The sequence below is a fragment of the Natrix helvetica genome (assembly GCF_964273705.1).
Source record: "Natrix helvetica genome assembly, chromosome: 1".
Classification (NCBI taxonomy): Eukaryota; Metazoa; Chordata; class Lepidosauria; order Squamata; family Natricidae; genus Natrix; species Natrix helvetica.
This window is the reverse complement of record NC_138548.1, coordinates 228,649,645-228,672,659: the sequence shown is the minus strand read 5'-3', so window position 1 is coordinate 228,672,659 and position 23,015 is coordinate 228,649,645. Positions and strand designations below refer to the sequence as shown.

At 44.2% G+C, this 23,015-nt stretch overlaps 1 protein-coding gene across 1 annotated transcript in view; it reads left to right on the top strand.

The window, feature by feature from the left end:
• CRLF3 (cytokine receptor like factor 3) overlaps nt 1-21,973 on the top strand; it is a 42,619-nt gene extending 20,646 nt beyond the window's left edge. Inside the window, exons 4-8 of the mRNA XM_081932045.1 lie at nt 672-849; nt 2,417-2,639; nt 4,476-4,608; nt 16,436-16,548; nt 19,248-21,973. Coding sequence (XP_081788171.1) covers nt 672-849; nt 2,417-2,639; nt 4,476-4,608; nt 16,436-16,548; nt 19,248-19,504 — 904 coding nt within the window. The 3' untranslated portion in view covers nt 19,505-21,973. The remainder of the gene's footprint in view (nt 1-671; nt 850-2,416; nt 2,640-4,475; nt 4,609-16,435; nt 16,549-19,247) is intronic.
• Nucleotides 21,974-23,015: the final 1,042 nt, after the last annotated feature.

Below are 23,015 nucleotides of genomic sequence, written 5' to 3'. Positions count from 1 at the left end.
ACAGAGGAGGTGATGCTAGAACCCTGCCTTCAAACTTATGGAGGTAGGGTTGGTGAACAGAAATCTATAACCATCGTTTTATACCTGTTTTGATGTGCTTCTTTTTATGATAAAAACTAGTTGATAATCCCGCATTGCCCAGCTATTCATTTATAGGGGGAAAATGTCTGGACCAAAAGTAATTTCTAATATTGGATTTTCCCCCTTACCAGAGGGAGCCCCCTTGTGGAGTACAGTGAAGCCATTACCATGGCAACTCCACTGTGCTATATAGTAGAAGCCATTTTACAGTAGTACAGTAGAAGCCATTTTAAGGTACAACAGGCTGTATCTTAACAGAAAACTCCCCAAGGTTGTTAGGTGTCTTATCCCCCCAGTATTTGTTTCCAGAAAGTACGTCATCTGTGTACCAAGTTTGGTTGAAATTGCTCGAGGTGTTCCAGAGTTATGCTGGAACACACACACACACGCGCACACACACACACACACACACACACATTTTTATATATAGATGATAAAGAAAACAAGATAAGGATTGGAGTGGCTAGAGAAATTAATATAATACATTTTTCCTTAGAACATCAAATCAAGAGTTCCAAGCGTCATTAAAGGTTCTGAATGAAAACAGTTCCTTGCCTGCTATGTATATTGATTATGTTTTCTCTCTTTAGTTTACCTGAAGTGCCATCGCTGGTTGATGTGGCTAGCTTGTCTGCTCAGTGGGATGACTCCTTTTTTACAATTATGAAAAGCTACATTTTCAGCCACGGAACAGTAGCATCTCGACCGCCGATACAAATAGAAGAACTGATCGAGAAACCAGGGGGTATCTTAGTACGGTGGTGCAAGGTGAGTTAACAGCCTTTTCAGGATCAGATGCCACCTGGGCTTTTTCTTTTGCCTTGCGCTTTAACCCAACAGCCTGGTGGTGATTTTGCGATGGGCAGAAACACATTACATGCAGTCCTCTGCTTACGACCACATTTCAGCCCAAAATTCATATTGTTAAACGAGACAGTTGTTAAGTGAGTTTTGCCCCGTTTTACCACCTTTCTTTTACCCAGGTGTTAAGCGAATCACTGCAGTTAGCAATATGGTTGTTAAGTGAATCTGCCTTTCCCCAAAGTCTGACATAGATTTCGCTTGTCTGAAGGTCGCAAAATGTGATCCCATGACCCTGGGCCACTGCAAATGTCATAAATATAAACCAGTTGCCAAGCATTTGAATTTTGATCAACATGATAGTGGGGATGCTGTAAGAATTGTAAGTGTGTGCAAATGGTCATAAGTCACTTTTTTAGCGCCATTATAACCTTGAAAGATCACTCAATGAAGTTGAGGACTAAGTATAAGTGGTAGACCAGGGATGTCAAACTTGATTTCATTGAGAGCAGCATCAGGGTGGTATTTGACCTTGGGGGGCCACGGCCAGTTTGACATCACTTATGTCGGGGGTGCCTATGGAGGCCTGAGTGCTCTGCCAGCAAAAACAGGCTCCTGAGCTCCATTTTTGGCAGTGACCGCCTCCTGCAACTCTCTGCCAGCGAAAACGGAGTTCGAGAGGGTTGCCTGCGGCCCTTCTGAGCTCTGTTTTCACTGGCAGAGGCACCGCGGACTGGTCCTTTGCTGTTTCCAGCGCGGCCCTGCGGGCCAGATGTAAGCAAATCCCGCCCCCAGCCTTTGAGTTTGACACACTTGTGGTAGAGATTTGGGATATTCCCCATCACATGAAAATCTCTTCCTTGATAATAGCATACGTGTAGTGGTTAATACAACGAATAGTGGTTGTTATGTGGCTTATTGATTTCTGTTTGAGAAAGCATTCTTTTTAAATTGGAACTCGTTTGATAGCTATCTGATAACTGGCACATTGTGAAATGGATTCTTTGTGATTGTTCCTGCCTCTTAATATTTATACCCTGTTTACCCAAAAATAAGCCCTCCCCGGATAATAAGCCCTCCCAAAAATATTGCAACATAGCAGCAGACATGATATGATCACGCTTGCTGCCTCCTGCACCTCAAAAATAATAAGACCTCCCCGAAAATAAGCCTTATTTTCGGGGGTCAAAACAAGCACTTATTTCTGGGGTCAAAAGAAAATAGGACCCTGTCTTCTTTTCGGGGAAACACAGGATCACTTTTCTAGATATGTTGGGACTGGGATTCTCAGGATTCCAGCACATCTGGCTGGCATAAGACTGGAAAATATGCTTTGGGTCTTAACCACTCACCCCACAACAGTAATTTTGCGATTGTGTCCTTTGCACTTTGTGATAATGCCCGGTGTGCTTCTAACCCCAAAATCTTGGGGAGTTTCAAGCCGTCACCTTTTTAGAGAACAAGTTAGTTCAAACAAATGTTTAAGGAAGGAAGAGTTTTAAGAAATGCGATAAGGTAACTTATTTTGGCTCAGGTTGAGGAGGACTTCATCCCGCGAGACTACAGGCTTCAGTATCGCAAGAGTACCACTTGCCATTTTGAAGATGTGTACGTTGGTTCTGACACAGAATTCATGGTGTTGCACATCGACCCCAACGTCGATTATCAGTTCAAGGTTTGTGCACGGGGAGACGGACGTCAGGAATGGAGCCCGTGGAGTGTTTCTCAGACCGGCTGTTCCACATTGGTGCCTCACGGTAGGCATTTCGTCATTTTATTCAGCGACAAAAAAATATTTCGCTCTTGCTTCATCTCCTTTCCCTGACCTGTAAATCTAGCCCAGTGATGGCGAACCTTTTAGACACCGAATGCCCAAACTGTGCGTGCACGCACGCCCAAATGGAAAAGTGTGCACACGCGCATCCACGGACATCTGCGTGCATGCAAAGCCATGTGCGCATGCGCAGCAGAGACCCAAAGACCAGTTGGCCAGTAGGAGGCGGGGCATCCCAACACTGGTAGCTCGGCAAGAGGTAAGATATTTTTCTTTCGTGAGCTTCTGTTTCGTTGTTTGCAGGGAAACAGAAGCTCACGAAAGAAACGCCACGGAGATCTGATCTGGGGCGACAGTGCGCATGCCAGAAGAGAGGGCACTGCATGCCACAGGTTTGCCATCACGGATCTAGACTACTGCTATCATGTAGTTTGCTCTGTATGATAACCTTTCATATTCAGGTACCCCTGTTTGATGGTTGGAATGCTGTAATGGTTGTAAGTATGAAAAACAGTCATAAGTCACCTTTTTTCAGTAACGTAACTTTGGTCACTAAACAAATAATTGTAAATCAAAGACTACTGTGTACAGGTAGTCCTCACCGATCACAATTGAGCCCAAAATGTATGTTGTTAAGTGAGAAATTTGCAAGGCCATTTATTACACAAACGTTTAACTTTATGGAATGTTGCTTTGTTTCCAACTGCAGAGCATACGAAATCAATTAAATTGGATTTTAAGTAACTCTGAACTCTGAGTTCTCCTTCGAAAACATAAGTTTATTGATCCTAAGAAGGCTTGTAGATTTGTATGTGATCAGACCGTTTATGAATTATAATTAGTCCTCAACTTATGACCACAAGTTGAGCCCAAAATTTCCGTGGCTAAGCAAGATGGTTAAGTGAGTTTTGCCCCATTTTACGACCTTTCTTGCCACAGTTGTTGAGTGAATCACTGCAGTCGTTAAAAGAACCATCCAGTCATTAAGCAAATCTGGCTTCCCCCGTGGACTTTGCTTGTTGGAAGCTGGCTGGGAAGGTGGTGATCACATGACCCCGGGACAGTGCAACAGTCACAAATACATGCCAGTTGCCAAGCATCTGAATTTTGATCACATGACCATTGGAATGCTGCAATGGTCGTAAGTATGACAAACAGTCATAAGTCACCTTTTTTCAGTAACGTAACTTTAAGTGGTCACTAAACAAATAATTGTCAGTCAAAGACTACTGTGTACAGGTAGTCCTCAACGATCGCAATTGAGCCCAAGATGTATGTTGTTAAGTGAGAAATTTGTTAACTGAGTTTGCTCCATTTTGCGACCTTTCTCACCTCATTTGTGAAGTGAATCACTGTAGCTCTTAAATTAGTAAAAGAGTTGTTAAGTGAACCTGGCTTCCTCCATTGACTTTGCTTGTCAGATAGTGGCAAAAGGGGATCACACACGACTCCGGGACACACCGTAACCCTCATAAATGTAAGTCAGTTGTCAATCATCCTAATATAAATCACCTAACCAGGGGGATGCTGCGAAGTGTGAAAAACGGTCCTAAGTCACTTTTTTTCAGTGCCGTTGTAACTTTGAACGGTGACTGCATCAATGGTTGTAAGTCGAGGACTACTTGTACATTTCTTTGCGCGCTTTTCCTATCTTGGAATGTGTACAAAGCCATAACTAAAAATTGAAGCAAAGCACAACATATTTCCCGCAAAGGCTGGGCCTGTTGGTGTCAGCAAACCTAAGAATATAATGTTATGTGTTGTAGTTTCTCCAAACTAGGCGGAGCCCCTGCATTACTCTTGGTTCTTCTTTCCTTAGAATGGACTCCAGGTATGGAGGGCTACAGCTTGAGCAGCCGAAGGAACATCGCCCTTCGAAACGATTCGCAAACGGGTGGCGTGCTGTATTCCAAGGCTCCAACTTATTGTTGTGGTCAGACACTGACATTCCGGTAAGAAAAGGTGGATCAATCAATCATCTGGTTGTATTTTCCCAAACTAAATTTTGATGGCATTGATAGCAATAGCACTTAGACTTATATACCGCTTTATACAGTCCTTTTACAGCCCTCTCTAAGCGGTTTACAGAGTCAGCCTATTGCCCCCAACAATCTGGGTCCTCGTTTTACCCACCTCGGAAGGATGGAAGGCTGAGTCAACCTTGAGCCTGGTGGGATTTGAACTGATGAACTGCAGTCAGCCATCAGGTAGAAGAAGAAGCCTGCAGTACTGCATTCTAACCACTGCGCCACCGTGGCTCCACCTGTGATCTCTTCTTTTGTTGAGCTAGGCTGTGTTCCAGTTACTCAGGATTGACTCACTGGGTGTCACTTCTGGTTTTTATGCTCAAAATAAATGAAACCTAGACTTTAGATTTGAAGATTGAAGAATTGTGTGTTCAGGTAGCCCCATTTGAAGGGTGTTCATCCCACAGCACATAGCTAAATGGTACAGGAATAGGAAAGGATTTCCAGAAAAAAACAATTGCAGACTAAAGGATTCAGGTGACTCTTGAGGGTACAAATAGTTCCAAATGACCCCAGCGACACTCGGAAAGAGGGCTAACAAGCACACGACTGCAAGGCAAGGACTATAAATCCTTCCATTCTCCACCATTCAGTCAGAACTGAAGAAGCTTCTTGGATGAGAAGCAAAACTTCTTCTAGCAAAACAAGAAAGTCCAATTGCCTTTTGAAAGAAAGCACCTTTGGGGCAACCTTGACCTGGACAACAGAATCTCCAAAGATATCTGGGAAAAGAGTGAAAAGTGGAATCAGCCTAGAATCCCTATGTAGCCACAAGAAAACTACCGTATTTTTCGGAGTATAAGACGCACCCCCCCCAAGAGCGTAGAAATGTTGTTGCATCTTATAGACCGAATACAGGCATTTTTGGCCTGAAGCCCCGCCCCCGCATCCAATTTTTGCGAAAAATGGACTGTTTTTCGCAAAAACAGAGACATTTTTGCCTTCCCCAGCCCCCAGATGCACTCTGCAGACTTCAGCAGGGCTGGGGGAAGGCAAAAATGCCTCTGTTTTTTGCAAAAATGGGGGCCTTTTGCCTTCCCCCAGCCCTGCTGAAGCCTACAGAGTGCTCCTGGGGGCCGGGGGGTGTGTGTGTGTCAAAAACTTTTTTTCTTACTTACCTCTCTTCAAAATCTTGGTACGCCTTATACACTAGTGCATCTTATAGTCCAAAAAATACGGTAAATCCAACCTCTCCCTTTGTGGGCCAGATCATTGGCTGAGAAGATTCTTGTGCATAAACTTTTAGCAATAAACCAGTTTAATTGAATCTTCATGTATAGGCCTGGTCTTTCTCACCTGATATATTTGCAGCTTTCCCATCAGGTGCCCTACTCTCATAATCACTTCCCGTGTTGCTGCTACTGCTTAGAGCAGGGGTCTCCAAACTTGGCAACTTTAAGACTTGTGGACTTCAGTTCCACAAGTTGGCTGGCTGGGGAATTCTGGGAGTTGAAGTCCACAAATCTTAAAAGTTACCAAGTTTGAAGATTCCTGGCTTAGAGGTATCCAAGGCCCCCCAACCAGGGCGTATAAAACTGGATGACTTTTTAAAGCTTTTCTTTTTTTAAACTACCCGATACCTCGATTGAATTTATTTTTCCACTTAAAAGAAGCTACCTACAAAATGCCGAATTTCTTATTTTAAAGTGGAGTCAAATATCATTATGAATATACCGCAGTTGCGCTCTTTGAGTGAATTGTTTGATCACGCAGATGCAGGAAAGCTTTCTCTTTCTTTGGAGAAAGTGAGCTGGCTTTCTGAATCAGTCCTCTGAATTAGATCTCCTAGTCCCGTGATGGCAAACCTATGGCATACATGCCACAGGTGGCACACGGAGCCATATTTGCTGGCACATGAGCTTTCAGCTCCGACGCGCATGCTGGCCAGCTAAGAGAGCCGGGGAAAGCAGTTTTCACCTCCCCTGGCTTCAGGAAAGCCTCCGGAACCTGGGGAGGGCGAAACACCCTCCCTGCATGGGGGGGAGGGTCATGCGCACATGCGCAGGGCTGGGGGGGTCACGTGCATGCGCAGGTGGGTGGGATGCATTGAATTGTGGGTATAGGCCCACGCATGCCCGCAATAGCATGCGCGCACACAATTTTGGCACGCCTTTACAAAAAGGTTCACCATCAATGTCCTAGTCATTCGAAGTAGAGTGGGAAACCGATGCATTTCCAGCTTTGGTTGAGTGACAAGTCTAGTAGCCACCCAGAAGCCACTGGGAGTCCAGCAGCATCTGGAAGGTGACCAATTTCTCCCTTTCTAGGTGGGCTCTTCTACTGTTGGGGAGCGCTTAATCACTTGAAATCAAAACATTCCTAGTTCAAGTGAAGTGCATTTCCTGTTTCTTCGTGGAAGGTTTAGGTTTAGGTTTAGGTTTATTTGGATTTATATGCCGCCCTCCTCCAAAAGGACTCAGGGCGGCGTACAACATTAAAAACACACATCACAAAAGTTAAAAAAAAAGATTAAACCCATTTCCAAAAAAGACCAAACCGATTTTTTTTTAAAAGAAACAATACATTTAAAATAAATTAAAATTAACATTAACATTAACAGGACAAAATTAACATTAACAGGACAGGACAGGCCGGAAGAAAGATAGGCTTCGGTTACTGGCCAGATCGTTCCAAGCTGACCCATCCCTTTGGTCTTAAATGTTGGCTTTCTCTATTACTTGGCCTTGGGCTTCGCCCACCGCAAACTTTGTTTTCCAGCAAAGAGGAATGTCTGTCCTTGAATTGTCTAGATTTCCCTGGCCAGGATTTTTCCTCCTCCTTGTCCCTGTGGACTTGATTATCTTTCTCCTCAAGGGCTGCCCTGCTCTTCTTTTGTTGACAGGATGTGTGTCTGAAAAAAGAGGGAAGCAATAGCCTTTGCCAAACTCCAGAGAGACAATGAGGTCAATACTCAACTGAAGGAGGAAAAGTCTCCAGGGAGCCAACGGGGTCAGATTTCATTTCAAAATTGGGGGGGAAAAAATATCAAAGGGAAACGCGAGAGAGTTGTGGAAAATGGCCAGAGAGATTTTGTCACAACCTAAGCATACAGCAGGAATGGAGGCAGTCATTTTGCTCTTTTGTGGGTCTTATTGGAAGAGAATGATCGATGAATTGAGCCTCCTTTGTAATGATATACTGGTAATTGCTTTGGAAACTGGAAAACACTTTAGACTGCGACTTTAAAAAGGTTGGAAGTGTCCCAACCTTTTAGACTAAGGTTTTGTCTTTCAAAATTTGGGTTGGGATTGTAAGGGTTGTGTTTAGATATTAGATTTTCTAGTATTGGATGATTTGGTTTTGATTGGTTTCTATAGTTTGTTTCTGCAAGACATCAGCAAGCTTTTCTGGTTAAATGTTAGAAAATGCCCAGCCAGACAAGGAGGAGAATCAAGTGGGGAATTAGTCTTGAATCATTTTGCAGCCACAAGAGATCCAGGACTGCCCTATTCCAAGCTCTATGAAACCTTATCTATCTGTTCCCAAGGGAAGGCAATCTCTGGGGAGATTCCTGTATTATTAGGCAGAATACAATAGAAGAATTAGCTTGAACTCTTTCTGTGTGGCTCTGGTTACTGGTACTGCACAATAGGTCTGTTTGTGTGTGTAAGATATTTTACTTACCATATTTTTCGGACTATAAGATGCACCAGAGTATAAGACGCATCAACATTTTGAAGAGGCAAATTTTTTAAAAAAGATTTTGCACTCTGCAGGCCTCCCAAACTCTCTACATGCCTCTTTTTTTGAAAAACGGGGCATGCAGAGAGTTTGAGAGGCCTGCAAAGTGCTCCTGGGGGCTGAAGGGAAGGGAATGAGCAAAAAATGCCCTGTTTTTCGTGAAAACGGGCCTCTTTTTTTGCAAAAAAACAGGGCATGCATAGGCTTTGGGAGGCTTGTAGAGTGCTCCTGGGGGATGGGGGGGGGCAAAAACGGCCCATTTTCCACTCATTTTTGCCTTCCCCAGCCCCCAGGAGCACTTTGCTGGCCTCCGAAACCCTCTGCACATCCATTTTTTGCGAAGGGGGCAGGGTTTCGGGAGGCCAAAAATGCTGTATTCAGTGTATAATACGCATCCAGATTTTCACCCTCTTTTTTGGGGGGAAAAGGTGCATCTTATACTCTGAAAAATACGGTAATTTTTTGAAGTACATCATGGCTTTACTGTAAATGCAGATTCCCAAAAGAAAAATGCACAAGCTTGATGGAGTCTGATTTGATATTTGGGTTTGTTTTTCTAGTAATGGAAGTTGTTCTTTTGATTAAGAAAGTTCACACAGATCATAGAAAATAATTCTAAACCTTGAGAAGAGGAGAAATATTTTGTAGCGTGGCTCAGTAAATAAGCAAAAAGATGAAGCGGGTTGTAGCTGCTTTGACATTTCAGTAAGAAAGAAATATTTAACAGCTGATTTAGTGGGCCACAACTGCCTGTAGCCATTGCCACATGGCTATACTGCAAAGAGGTTGATGGAGGTTGCAGAGGGCTGCGTGTCGTGTGGAAGTGCACGCCTTGCTTGCTGATTGGTTCTGACTTCCTGCTGGGAGGTGGGAGGGAGGCAAGGCACATTCAAGCGGGAATTGTTAACATTTGCTAATGTATAGAAGGTCTATGCAACCGTCCCCAAATGACAGCTGCTTACATTCTGTGCAGTGCTGTGCAGCTGAAGTCTAGTCCCACTTTTGTAATGTACTTGATCAGCCCCAATAGGAATTTTTGTGTCTTCATGCCCCCCTAGAAAAGGCTGCGATAGTCCTTGCCTGCATATTTGGGTAGCATTGAATAGAAGATCGTGACAGTCCCAGCCTATGTATCCTGTTCAAACTCAGTCTTGTATAGGGTGTCCTATTTTGTATTTCAGAGAGTGCATTTAGTCATGGTTCAACTTCACACAGGTCTGGAGTTCTCTTCCTCCTTCTGAATACTGTGTAAGCTACAGCACAGTTATGTGAGGGTTCCAAATAGCATCCAAAAATAAATCAGAGTCCAATTTATTAAGAGAGCCATGTGGGCATATCTGGGAAAACCCGAATCTGAAAGCTTCCCGGTTTTTCCCACCTAGTTGAAAGTTCAAGATCTTCCCCCACACCCACAAGTCCATCACATGGTCCAATTTCCCACTGCCATGCTGGCAGCTTCCACCCATCCAATTCCGGCAGATGCAGAGGTGCAGAGACAAAGGATGACCTTGGCTTTCTAGAAAGAATTTTGTTATGGCTACATCTCATCTAACTCCTTACCATTCCCCCCTCCCTTTTTCCCACAATAGAAAATGCATAGTAGACTATCAGAAAGTGTGGCAAGCCAAAGATCCAAAAGAAAAGGTGGCTGCAAGCCTGGCACCCTCTGTTACTGGGAAACAAGCAATATCTAACTTCAATAAATAAATACACCTATATATATGGTTTGCTTTTCGGTTGCCATTTTATCCAGGGTTTGTGCTTTCTTGTAAACTTGTAAAGCAGTCTATTTTGAGCTTCTGTATCTGCAAGAAATTGCTGGAGCATAAGTTAATCCATATAGCCAAATGGCATTTCCATGAACTGCAGTCATCCATCTAATAAAGATGCTAGGGTCACAGTTGGTAACCATTAGTTTCATGCTTTGCTTGGATACCTCCCAGAGACATCTAATCAGCTCCTTTTGGACATGAAACGCTAGCCTAGAGGTTTGTTCTCACAATGGACTTCTTATGTTCTTACCAGCTAGAGTGGTAATAAGAACTAAATGTAGCATCAAAGGGGGAAGGTGGGAAGGTGTCAAGCCTAATGCAAAATTTCCACACCAAAATATATTGAAGTCCAGGATTAAAAGAACTTAACTTATAAACAGCCTTTTTCAAAAATGTATCAGCGAGCAACATATAATTAAGGATGAAACAACTGGAGATTGTAAATCTCAGCTTTTGCTTGCTTTTTCTTTTTTTTCTTTTTTTGCAAGTAACCTTCTTCTTATGGATTGTTTCCAGATGTACGAGATTCCTCCTCCCTCTCCCCCATTTTGTAACATTAGCCCTCAGCTGAGTCTCTTCCTGAAGAAAAGGAAAACTGGCTAAAATATTAGCAGGACAATATGGTTCCTGTTTTGAGGTCTACTCAAAATCAAGGGGAAGAATTAACTCATTGCTGCCCGACCTGTACTCCTTAAATACACGGGGAGTTGTTTTTTTGTAATATTTTCCTGTTTCTGAAATAATTGTGCTTAGATTTTTGCTGGTGCATGTGTTGTATCTGCTTCATTTTAAACACAAACTGTTATAAATGCAAAGGCTTCTAAAATAAACCTAGATTCCCCCCCTCCCTTTAATGTTGAAAGAAAAATCTGGTCCAGGAGAAAGACACTGGAAATAAAATGGGGGCACACTGCAGAAAAGAAGGTCTCTGTTTATTTGGTAACCAGAAACTTCAGTGACAGCAGCATGTTTCTGGGGTGGCTGACAAAATGGGCTTGGGAGTAGGTGGGTTTTTATACATTCGTGATTGAGATGCTTGTTCCTGTGCAAGAATATATCCTTCAGTATTTTAATGGCTGTTGTCATTGATTTGATTTGATTTTATTAAATTTATAAACCGCTCCCTCTCCCCGAAGGGACTCGGGGCGGTGTACAATCAAAAGTTAAACACCATATACATATACATAGACAAAGACATTTACATAGAGGAGGCATCAAAACCCATAAAACCAAATTACATAAAATCTGTACAATAATGATGAAATTAAAAACAACATTAAAATCTACCCCAGAATTTAAAATAACTGCCAGGAGGATTAAAGGATAAAACTATAATTGGGCCAGGCCGGCTAATTGGAACAGGGGGGTCTTGAGTTTCTTGCGGAAGGAGCGGAGATCAGTGGTGGTTCTAATATCGGCGGGGAGGTCATTCCAGAGGGCTGGGCCCATCACAGAGAAGGCCCTACTCCTGGGCGCCGCCCGCTGGCATTGCTTAGTGGATGGCACCCGGAGGAGTCCCTCTCTGTGAGAGCGAATTGGTCGCAGGGATGTATGAAGTAGGATGCGATCCCGCAGGTAACTAGGTCCTGTGCCATGGAGCGCTTTGAAGATGGTAATCAACACCTTGAAACGCACCCGGAAAACCACAGGTAGCCAGTGCAGCTCGTGCAGGAGAGGTGTTATATGGGAGTACCTAGTACTCCCCGTGATTGCCCGCGCGGCCGCATTCTGGACCAGCTGTAGTCTTCGGGTGCATCTCAAGGGGAGGCCCATGTAGAGAGCGTTGCAGTAGTCCAGACGGGACGTCACCAGCGCATGAGTGACTGTGCGAAGGGCGTCCCGGTCCAATAGGGGGCGCCATTGGCGCACCAGGCGAACCTGGTGGAACGTCCCCCTCGCCACGGCTGCCACATGGTCATCCATCGACAGCCGGGCATCTAGGAGGATGCCCAAATTGCGCGCCTGCTCCACAGGGGGCCAGTTGCTCGCCCCCAATGGCCAGCGATGGGGTCCACTGGTTGAACCGGGGCGCCGGTAGCCACAGCCACTCCGTCTTGGAGGGGTTGAGCTTGAGTCTGTTGCCTCCCATCCAGACCCCTACGGCTTCCACGCACCGGGACATCACTTTGACGGCCTCGTTGGGGTGGTTCGGGGTGGAGATGTACAGCTGCGTATCATCAGCGTACAGATGGTATCCGACCCCAAAACCACGAATGATCTCACCCAGCGGCTTCATATATGTGTTGAATAGGAGAGGCGAGAGGACCGATCCCTGCGGCACCCCACAAGTGTGCGGCCTCAGGGTCGACCTCTGCTCCCCTGCCAACACGCATTGCGTCCGGTCGGAGAGGTAGGAGCAGAACCACCGCAAAACGGTGCCCCTCACCCCCAACCCCTCCAGACGGCGCAATAGGATACCATGGTCGATGGTATCAAAAGCCGCTGAGAGGTCTAATAGGACCAGGATGGAGGAACAACCCCTATCCCTGGCCCTCCAGAGATCATCCACCAACGCGACCAAGGCCGTCTCCGTGCTGTGACCGGGTCGGAAACCGGACTGGCGCGGGTCTAGATAATCAATTTCCTCCAGGTGACGTGGGAACTGTTGTGCCACCACACTCTCTACAACCTTCGCTAAAAAGGGAAGGTTGGAGACGGGACGGTAATTAGCTAGCTCAGCTGGGTCCAGAGAAGGCTTCTTGAGTAAGGGCCTCACCACCGCCTCTTTCAAGGCGGCCGGCAAGGACCCCTCACTCAATGAAGCGTTCACTAGCCCCAGGAGCCAGCCTCGTGTGACCTCCCAGGATGCCAGTATAAGCCAGAAGGGACACGGGTCCAATAAACATGTAGTGGCTCGCAGTCGCCCACGCAGCCTGTCCATATCATCGGCGGCAACAGAGTCAAACTCCTCCCAGAGTGGTCCCTCAAGACTCGCCTCCGACGTCCCCTCTAGCCCACTGAAGGGGACCCATTCACTCCGGATTTGAGCGATTTTGTCCTGCAGATATTCCCCAAATTCCTCTTCCCTGCCCTGTAAAGGGGCTTCCCGCGGCCTCTGTGACAGGAGGGAGCGGGTCACCCGAAACAGGGTGGCAGGGCGGTTGTCTGCGGACGCAATAAGAGTGGCACAGTGTCGACGCTTGGCCACTCTTAATGCCACAAGGTAGGTCCGTAAATAGGCTCTTACCTGTGTTCGGTCAGATTCGGAGCGTGAAAATCTCCATCTGCTCTCTAGGCGTCTCTTGTGGCGTTTCATCACCCTTAGCTCCTCGGTAAACCAAGGGGCCAGGGTGGTTCGTTGCCGCAGGAGAGGCCGCAAAGGCGCAACCCGGTCTAAGGCCCCGGCAGCTGCACTATTCCATGCGGCCACCAGGTCCTCCATCCGGGAGCGGGTCAGGGCTACAGGAAGTGGCCCAAGCTCCGTCTGGAACCTATCCGGTTCCATCAGGCGCCTGGGGCGGAACCATCTAGGACGTTCTGGTTCCGCCTCCCCGCGGTGGGGGGTAGCGCCAGGGAAGTCAAGCCGGAGAGATGAGTGATCTGACCATGACAGGGGCGTAATAACTAAGTCCCCTATTCCCAGATCACTCGTCCACTGGCCAGAGACAAAAACAAGGTCCAGCGTGCGGCCTCCCTCGTGTGTGGGGCCCTGAATTATTTGGGTCAGGTCCATGGCTGTCATGGAAGCCATGAACTCCCGAGCCACCTCGGATGCTTCACCCATCGACGGTCAGATTTCTGTGAGATCATGTAGGGGTCATGGCTGGCTCTACAGGCAAAAGGGGAAATGCAAATCCTAAGTCAATGTTGGTGAACCTTTTTGGCACCGAACCACAGGGAACTGCTCTTCCGATTTCCGGAGCTCCCATGCGCGTGAAGACTAGCTAGCAAAGACCACCTGGAAGAGCAACAGGCAACAGCTGCCGTGCCCAGAGAGATGGCTCTGTGTGCCACTTCCGGCACGCAAACCATAGGTTCGCCATCACGGTCCTAGGTGTTTGAGTTAATCTTGTCTGCTTTGGTTTGCCTAATTGTGTTGCTTATTTGGAGTCTCTCCGCTTAAACAAATTGGCCCAGTGTTTCTGAAGGGATACACAATCTCCATTCCTAAAGACCAGCCTCTCCAAGCTTCTGCTTGAGGCTGTTTTCCTATGGCAGGAAAACTGGGGCTGTGTCAGAGTGTGCTCATTGTGATTATGTGAGACAACCCAGGAGCAATAACATCAAATAGAGGTTTGTAATAATAAATATGGATTTATCTCTACAAAAGAATATACATGCACGTTCTAGGCAAAGTTCAAACAATCAATTCTGCCTTTGTTAAGATTTTTCTCCTCTTCTTCTTTAGGGGAAATGTTCCATCCTGCCTCTTTTTAATATTAAGAATGAAGAATATTTTAATCTGGGAGGGACAGGCTTTCTACACTTGTACAAATATACCGGCCACTTAAAAGTTGGCTACCTTTAGGTTCCTATCTCCTACAGGGCAGATAACATTACCTTGTAACATTGAAAAAGAAGGAATAAATTTCTAGCTCTTTTTTCTTTTTTCCATTTCCCTTCCTTTTCTTAGCAAATAGCATGATCTCACATTTTATGATTGCTACTTAATGCAGGTAGTCCTCGACTTACAACAATTCATTTAGTGACCGTTTGAAGTTACAGGGTCACTAAAAAAATTGGCTTATGACTGTTTTTCAGGCATGACTGTGGAGGTGTACTTATAGTCATGTGATCAAAATTCAGATGCTCAACAACTGACATGTATTTATGACCGTTGTAGAGTCCTGGGGTCATGTGGTCACCTTTTGCATTCTGACCAGCAAAGTCAGTGGGGAAGCCAGATTCGTTTTACAACCGTGTTACTAACTTAACAACTGCTGTGATTTGCTTAACAACGGTGGCAAGAAAGATCGTAAAATGGGGCAAAAACCCACTTAACAACCCTCTTGCTTAGCAATAGAAACTTTGGGCTCAACTGTGGCCGTAAATCAAGGACTATGTCTCAGTGTTTCCTCGGAGTCATAACCATAGATTCCAAATGGTTAAATAAAACTTGGAAGATAATGCTTCCTGTTTTCCCTTGTGTTAATGTGTATATGTTCCTCTGTTCAGGCCATGACATCAACTTGTTTGAAATTTCTTCCCAGAAAGCAGTTTTTTGCACAATATGGTATTTCCGACTGCTACCATTATTAATAAAGCATCTGAACATACTATCTGTTCCGGAGATTCTGACAGTAAATGCTTATTGGTTACCAATGAAAACTACTTTGAGCTTGTTTAAATAATGAAAAAGTGGGACATCTGTTCATAAATAAATAAATGCATGCATGCACGCAGGAGTGTTTAGTCTGAAAGTGGTACCCTGTAGAGAGAACTGAACAGTTTCCCAAAGGAATGGTTTAAAGATAAATCAGTAGTTCTATTGAGAAGCAAAAGCAATAAACGGTTTGACATGATAGCAAACATCTTATTAATTAATGCTGGCGGGCAGAATGTTACTTCTCCCAATATGACAGGAAGACGTAACTGCATGGCCAATAGCTAGATCAGGGATGTTTTCATTCAATTTCATTGAGGGCCGCATCAGGATTGTGTTTGACCTTGGGGAGGGGCAGGGGGGGGCGTGACCAGCTCGATGTCACTCGTGTCAGGGGTGCCTGTGGTGACCTGAGCACTCTGCCAGTGAAAACGGAGTTTGGGAGACCCGCATGCTGGTAGAGGCACCGCGGGCCGCTGTTTCCAGGGACGCCCCGTGGGCTGGATCTAAGCACCCCACAGGCAGGATCCAGCTACGGGCTTTGAGTTTGACACCCCTGAGCTAGATAATAGGTTAGAGTGTTCATCTAGCTGTATTGTTCAGAGCATCAGGCGTGGTTCTCCAACATCACTGGCCGAGATTTTCATTATCATTTGCTATGGTATCATTTTAGCTAAAGAGGCCACTGATCCAATGAAGGCCTTCCCTTATGCAAAACACGAGGGTGGTTGGTTTTTCCCCATCCTAGAAATGTTCCACCTTTAAGAAAGATAAATTGAGGCAAATAGAAACGATCTCCTCTACTAGAGTAGCTTTCCCAAAGCCGGTAAGTGTTGTGAGCGTCAAATACCGACATATATTGGGATGGTAGGATTTCAGTATATGTGAGGAACACCAGATGGGAGAGAGCTGAATTGCAGATTCCTAGACTGAGCTTTAAAGGAGGGTGCATTAATCAAGGACGTGGTTTATATTAACATTTTTTCCTAAATATAGCTGCTTTCCTCACCCTTCCCCCCACCCTTTCTCTTCACAGGATTGAAACAGTTGGCCAGCCGGACAGGAAAGACAGCATTGGAGTTTGTGTTGAGAAGCTGAATGGCTATGATTCTTTGCAACGGGATAGAGCTGTGTGCATTAGTACCAATGGTGAGTTATAAAAAGATCTGATTTGGCCAACCCTTCCGATCTGCCATACCCACTGTATCCTAATGTATTGTTATTTTAAGACCTACTGTATATAGCAGCGATGGCGAACCTTTTTGGTGCTGAGTGCCCAAAGTGCACGTATCCCCAAATTGCAATGCGAGCGCCCTCCCTCCCCCCGCACATGCGCTCCGTGCCCCCTTTTGGCTTCCAGGTTGGTGCAGGAGTCCTTCCAAGCCCCAAATGGGACATGTGGGTTGTGTGTGCACTTGCACGAACCCTCAAAATGCAATGCGAGTTCCCCCACGCATGCACTCTGCATGCACGCGCACACCCTGTGCATGTGCAGTAGCGACCTGGAGGCCAGCTGGCCAGCAGGAAGTGTGCGCGCCGGAAGCGCAGTAGAGCTGTCCTGGGGCGATGGCTGGTGTACCCTCAGAGAAGGCTCTGTGTGCCACAGGTATCACGGGTATCGCCATCACGGGTATATAGATTATGACATGCAGGAATCCTAAATAGGTGGTGGAAAATAATAAATGTGGTGATTTCCCAAGATTGTCAAGGAAGGTGCAAAAAATCAGTATCTTGGGAAAGAGGCATGTCAAGACATAGCTATCCATGTCCTAGCAGGCTTCTAATTTTCAAAAGCCTGACGGGGGCTAGATCAGTGGTTCTCAACCTTCCCAATGCCGCGACCTTTTAATACAGTTCCACATGTTGTGGTGACCCCCAACCATAAAATTGGTGTCTCGGTTCCTAAGACCATCGAAAATATGTGTTTTCCGATGGTCTTAGGCGACCTCTGTGAAAGGGTCATTCAACCCCCAAAGGGGTCCCGACCCACAGGTTGAGAACCACTGGGCTAGAGCAAAGGTGCTCAACTACCCCTTCAATACTCATCATCATAACGATGATGACGATGGTATCCATTCAGTTATGTCTGACTCTTTGCATCTTCTGACCTTGGACTATTTCTTGGAGTTTTTCTATGCTCTGGCTGGTGTCAGCTTTGATGGTGTCTAGCCATCGTGTTCTTTTGATGGCCCGGTTTCCTCTTAACATCATCATAATACACCTTCCTTTTCATTTGGCAGGGGGGAAATGATAAATACATGAAGATCAGTAAATCCTAACTTTTATGTCATTAAGCTTCTAAAGATTATTTTAAAAGGTGCTGGAATGCGTGGAAATGGATACATTAATGATGGAACTAAGGGATAGAGAGGAAACAGTATTATAAGACCTGGAATAGGTGATATAATTGGCTAGAAAAGAGGTACAAAATTAATGCATAATGAATACATAGAAAGTAGAACAAAAGGAAATGGTATACATTTAGAGAGTAACAGAGGTGTAAATGTTGTATATATTATACAAATGAATAACTATGAAATAAGGAAGTATATGTATAAAACAATAGGCCTTAGAATGGAAAATTCAAATTTAGGAAAAAAAATACCGATAACGGAAAGCTGTAAAAGTGTAACTGCGATTTTAATGTTTAAAAAATGTCGAATAAAAATTATTTTTTTAAAAAAAAAGCTTTGCACGGAGAATGTATCCCTTGACCACAAACAATTAGGCAACCCTTTACAACAACATTTTTAAAGATTTGCCATACCACTTGTAAATAGGAATTGTGAACTGAGAAAATAATTCCCCCTCTTGCTGCCAGTATGGTAAATGAGTACAATTGATGTGTGTGTCAGACACTATGTGGAATAGTGCAGGAGTCCTAGCTATTTGGGGGGCAGTGGGCACTCTTATAAAATGGTCTTTTCTTGAGAGGTTTCATTATTAATAATTGTATTGATCAGGAGACCAACTACCGTATTTTTCAGAGTATAAGATGCACCTTCCCCCCCCCCCATAAAAGAGCGTGGAAATGTTGGTGTGTCTTATACACCGAATACAGCCATTTTTGATCTCCCGAAGCCTCACCACCGCATCCAATTTTTGTGAAAAACAGGCCATTTTTCGCAAAAACAGAGGCGTTTTTGCCTTCGCTCAGCCCCCAGCAGTACTATGCAGGCTTCAGCAGGACTGGGGTAAGGCAAAAACGCTTCCGTTTTTGCAAAAAACGCCTCATTTTTTGCAAAAACGGGGGTGTTTTTGCCTTAACCCAGCCTTGCTGAAGCCTGCAGAGTGCTGCTGGGGGTTGAGGGAAGGCAAACACTTTTTTTCTTATTTAGTATGTCTCTTCTCTTTCATATCCAACTCCCCACGTCAAAAGTGAATGGTGGAAACCATCCCGGGGAACTAGATACAGTAGGAGAACATTCGCATTACCGTACTTTTCAGACTATAAGACGCACCGGTGTATAAGACGCTCTTCAAAATCTTGGTGCGTCTTATACACCGGTGCGTCTTATAGTCTGAAAAATACAGCAATGAGAATGTTCTGCTACTGTATCGAGTTCCCCGGGATGGTTTCCACCATTCACTTTTGACGTGAGGAGTTGGATATGAAAGAGAAGAGACATATTTGGGAATAATGAAAATGGAATACCATACCTTTGTTTTGCAAGGAAGCCAACTCACTGTCTTTAGTGACAAGAACGTAATTTAACAAGGTATCCGTGAAGTGTGTTGCAAGTCATTAAAGAAGGTGAATTCAGAAAGTTTACTTGATTTCCATGGGAAATTGAAAACTCTTGTTATGTGAACAGGTAGGCTCACCAGCATTTTGTTCTCTATTGCAGGAGCTGTTTTTGTCAATGGAAAAGAGATGACCAACCAGTTGCCTGCAGTGACTTCAGGGTCAGCTGTAACCTTCGACATGGAAACTGTGAATTTAGGCCCTTGCAATAATAATAATGGGGGGAGCTTCAAACTCAGAGTGACGATTAGTTCCAACAACAGGGAAGTGGTCTTTGACTGGGTACTTGATGAATGCTGTGGCTCTCTGTATTTTGGATGCTCCTTCTCCTATCCCGGCTGGAAAGTTTTGGTGTTCTAACTCTTAGACTGAGAAGTAGTAGTTGTCTTTCGGTGGCATCATTCAAAAGGTTTGGACTCCAATGACACAATTATTTGCTCCTTCAGGCTGTTCAATCTGTGTGTCTTTGGTATATTGCTCTTGGTTCAAGTGACCTGCTTGATGCCACTTTTCTGTGAGATAAACATTACTTGAACTCTGTCTTCTCTACTGGATTCACCTGAAATATTGGTGGAACGCTGTGTAACCTGGAAAAGCTATGTAAGCTGTTGTGTTTACTATTGACATCATGCATTTTGAGTATTATTATTATTATTATTATGTTTTAGAACAGCTCTCTCTGTTTGGATGTTCTCCAGAGGGTCTGGACATGATCTTCCACAATCCCTAGTCGAGGACTTAATGAAAGGGGGATTATAGGAGTTGTAGTCCACCTCTGGAGAAATGATTCTGTTACTGTGGTCCTGCTATCAATGCTTGGTTATGCGTTACTAAAGTTTGCCTAGTGTTATTCTTTGGCTCAGGGTTAAAGGACCAAAATTGTATGCATGTTTTCCTATTCATCAGAGTTCGGTACTGAAATGCTGTACCTCAACCTGCCAAAAGCTTTCTGTCCGCTGGGCAATAAGGCTTTTTGGCCTCTACGTTATGCTTTTCCTTCAGTGCCTTGCTATATTTTGCAGAAGAAATCTGAGCCGAAACGCTTGTTTTGGTGAGCCTATGATACCGATGTGCCTTAGTTTGATGCTTCTGTTGAACAATATTGCACATGTGAAAGAGAAAATTTCATTCATGGCATTTGTCACTTAAGCAACATTTTCCCCGCTCCTCTGTGCTCATTGTAGTGCCTTTCTACAGCTTGTGCCTTTTTCAACACAATATCATACAGTCCCAAGAGATATTTAGGGCGCAAATGTTTTAGATCTTTCCTGAACAACTTGTACGGAGCCTAGAGTTTTGTGTAGCAAGTAAATTGTCTTTACCTGGACTTGCGTTCAGATAAATTTTATAGAAACTGTGGTCAGGCCAACAGGGTATACAAGCCAACTTGCAAACGAGGAGGTACCATGTAGAAAAGAATGCATTATAGAAATCTCTTACCATGCTTTTTAGAATTTGGTTGACGTAATCAAGTTAGCAGGCAAGCCAGGTACTAACTTTAAACAGAGAGTAACAGCTAAAGCATTCTTGCTCTCAACCTCTGCAGTTAATCACCATTTTGCTGTTTTGATCTTGGGCACCTTTGTGTGATTAAACTAACTGATAACTCGATCCTGTATTAGACAGGAAAAGGAATGAATTGTATCTATAGTGTCAAGTCAAAGTAATGCTGGAACACACACACACACACACACCACATGAATCCAAAATGCACACTATCATTGACAAAAATACTGTGATTTGACACTATAGATATAATTCATTCCTTTTCATTTCAGTAGCCCCGGGGTTCCAGAGTTCCACAGACACACAGACACTCACCCCGGGGGGGGGGTGTTAGGGGTGTCTTACCCCCCACAGTATTTGTCTCCAGAGAGTATGTCATCTGTGCACCAAGTTTGGTTGAAATTGCTCGAGACATTCCAGAGTTATGCTGGAACACACACACACACACAGCCATTTTTATATATATAGAAGAAGAAGATTGCCTGCATGCCCATCTCCCAAAATAAGGAACCCAATCTTGGCAGCTGTTTCCTTGCAATAGGGGTATCCTGTTAAGTAAGATTTGCAACTAGTTTCTTTCTTAAACTTTATAAGTCTTGGATCCTAGGCCCAGAGGCTTTCGCTGCAGTCCTTAGCTGCCATACCCCAGTCTGATAAGTAAGCAAAGAAAGGAACTGCTGATAAAAAGAAGAGCAAAATTCCTCCCTTCCCTTCTTATACGGTGGGATTGCCAGCTAGGAGTTACTCTGGTTTCAGCACTAAGTAAAAGTTGTCACCCAGTATTAATATCTGATTAATGGGTAGTAGGTCTTTTGGTTCAGGAATGTGTAACTGAGGAATACGTGACATAAGGAATATGTAACCTTATCTCATGGTCTATTGCAATCTAATGATTTCTAGACAGATTTCACTTCATTTCCTGTTGGTTATCAGAATTATGGGGTTGAAGTCCCAATATATCTGGAGGCAGGATTTTGGGGAAGGCTAACGGAATACTCTCTGGAGCAGAATCTAAATAAAAATGGTTAGTTTCTTCTCCCCCCTCCCCCTCCCCGGCATCTCAAGATATCCTATAAGAAGCTGGAATTTAAGGAATATAGAATCCTATCTCTGCCCTTCCCCAGTTTAAAAATTCTTCTTTTGTACTCAGATAAATCACCACCTTGCCTTATGTTCATGTGAATCTACAGTGGGAAAGGATATTAATGTATTAACGTTCCTCTTCTAGGAATGTCAAATGCAAACCAGATCATCCATATACTTTTTATCTCTCATTATTGATCTCTGTGAAAATGTATCCAAGCATAAAATAAAACTGGTACCCCCCCCCCCCCAAAAAAGGAATGATATTTTAGTTCACCTTTAGTGTTCATTATATAATGGTAGGTTGGAAGTTTTCCCTTCTTTTTAGAATGCTAACACATAAATCAGGATTTGTGACAGTATTCAGACACGTATGTATGCAGTTTCCCCTTGAAGGATTGCCACAGGACATTTGTGACCTCATGTATACCATACAAAATGCCTTTACACTGTTCTAAAATAAGTAACTTTTTTTTAAACATACGGAATGGAGGACATAATCCAAATGTTCTACTTTTAGAAGACCAAAAACTGTAAATCAAAATTTAAAACAGCAGGATGCTATCCAGATGTCTCGGTTTATAGTTCTTATCTTGCCCTTGGATAGAGTAAGATCTTCATTTTTGAATATACCACAGACCTGTCTTGTATTAGGAAGGCATGTTAATGCTGAGCTAATACAGAATTTCCCCCCATTTCTTAAACCTTTTGTAAAAGCTTTTTTGCTATAGCAATAGAAATTTGTTCCCCCAGCAAAGGCTGACTTTCTGCAGCAGGGGATGGAAGAGAAAGAGGAAATAGAGATATTTTATCTCTTGAGAGGGTAAAGGCTGGTTAAAAAAAATGCTATGAAACAGGAAAGCTATTCAAAAGCTTACCTTGAACTTGATATGAGCAGCAAAAATGTTCAAAAGAAATCGAATCAGTATTTTATAGAGCCTTAAGAATTCTTGAAAATTGGATTTTTTGTTCAGACAGTATTCATATGAGGTGGCAATACTTGGAGACAAAGTTAGCATGGAATTATGTTTTGTATGCACTTGTATGTATTTACCTCAAGATACTTTGTATCATGACCTTTGAATAAAGATTTGACTTTATTTGTACCCTATCCAGTAGTGAAATCTTTTCTCTGGAGGTTCTCATTCATCTAGGTCAGGGGTGGGGAACCATGGCTCTTTTGCGACTTGTGGACTTCAACTCCCAGAATTCCTCAGCCAGCAAAGCTTGGAGGTTTGCTGGAGGGTGGAGGTCCCTGCTCTATAGCAGAGGTGGGAAACAA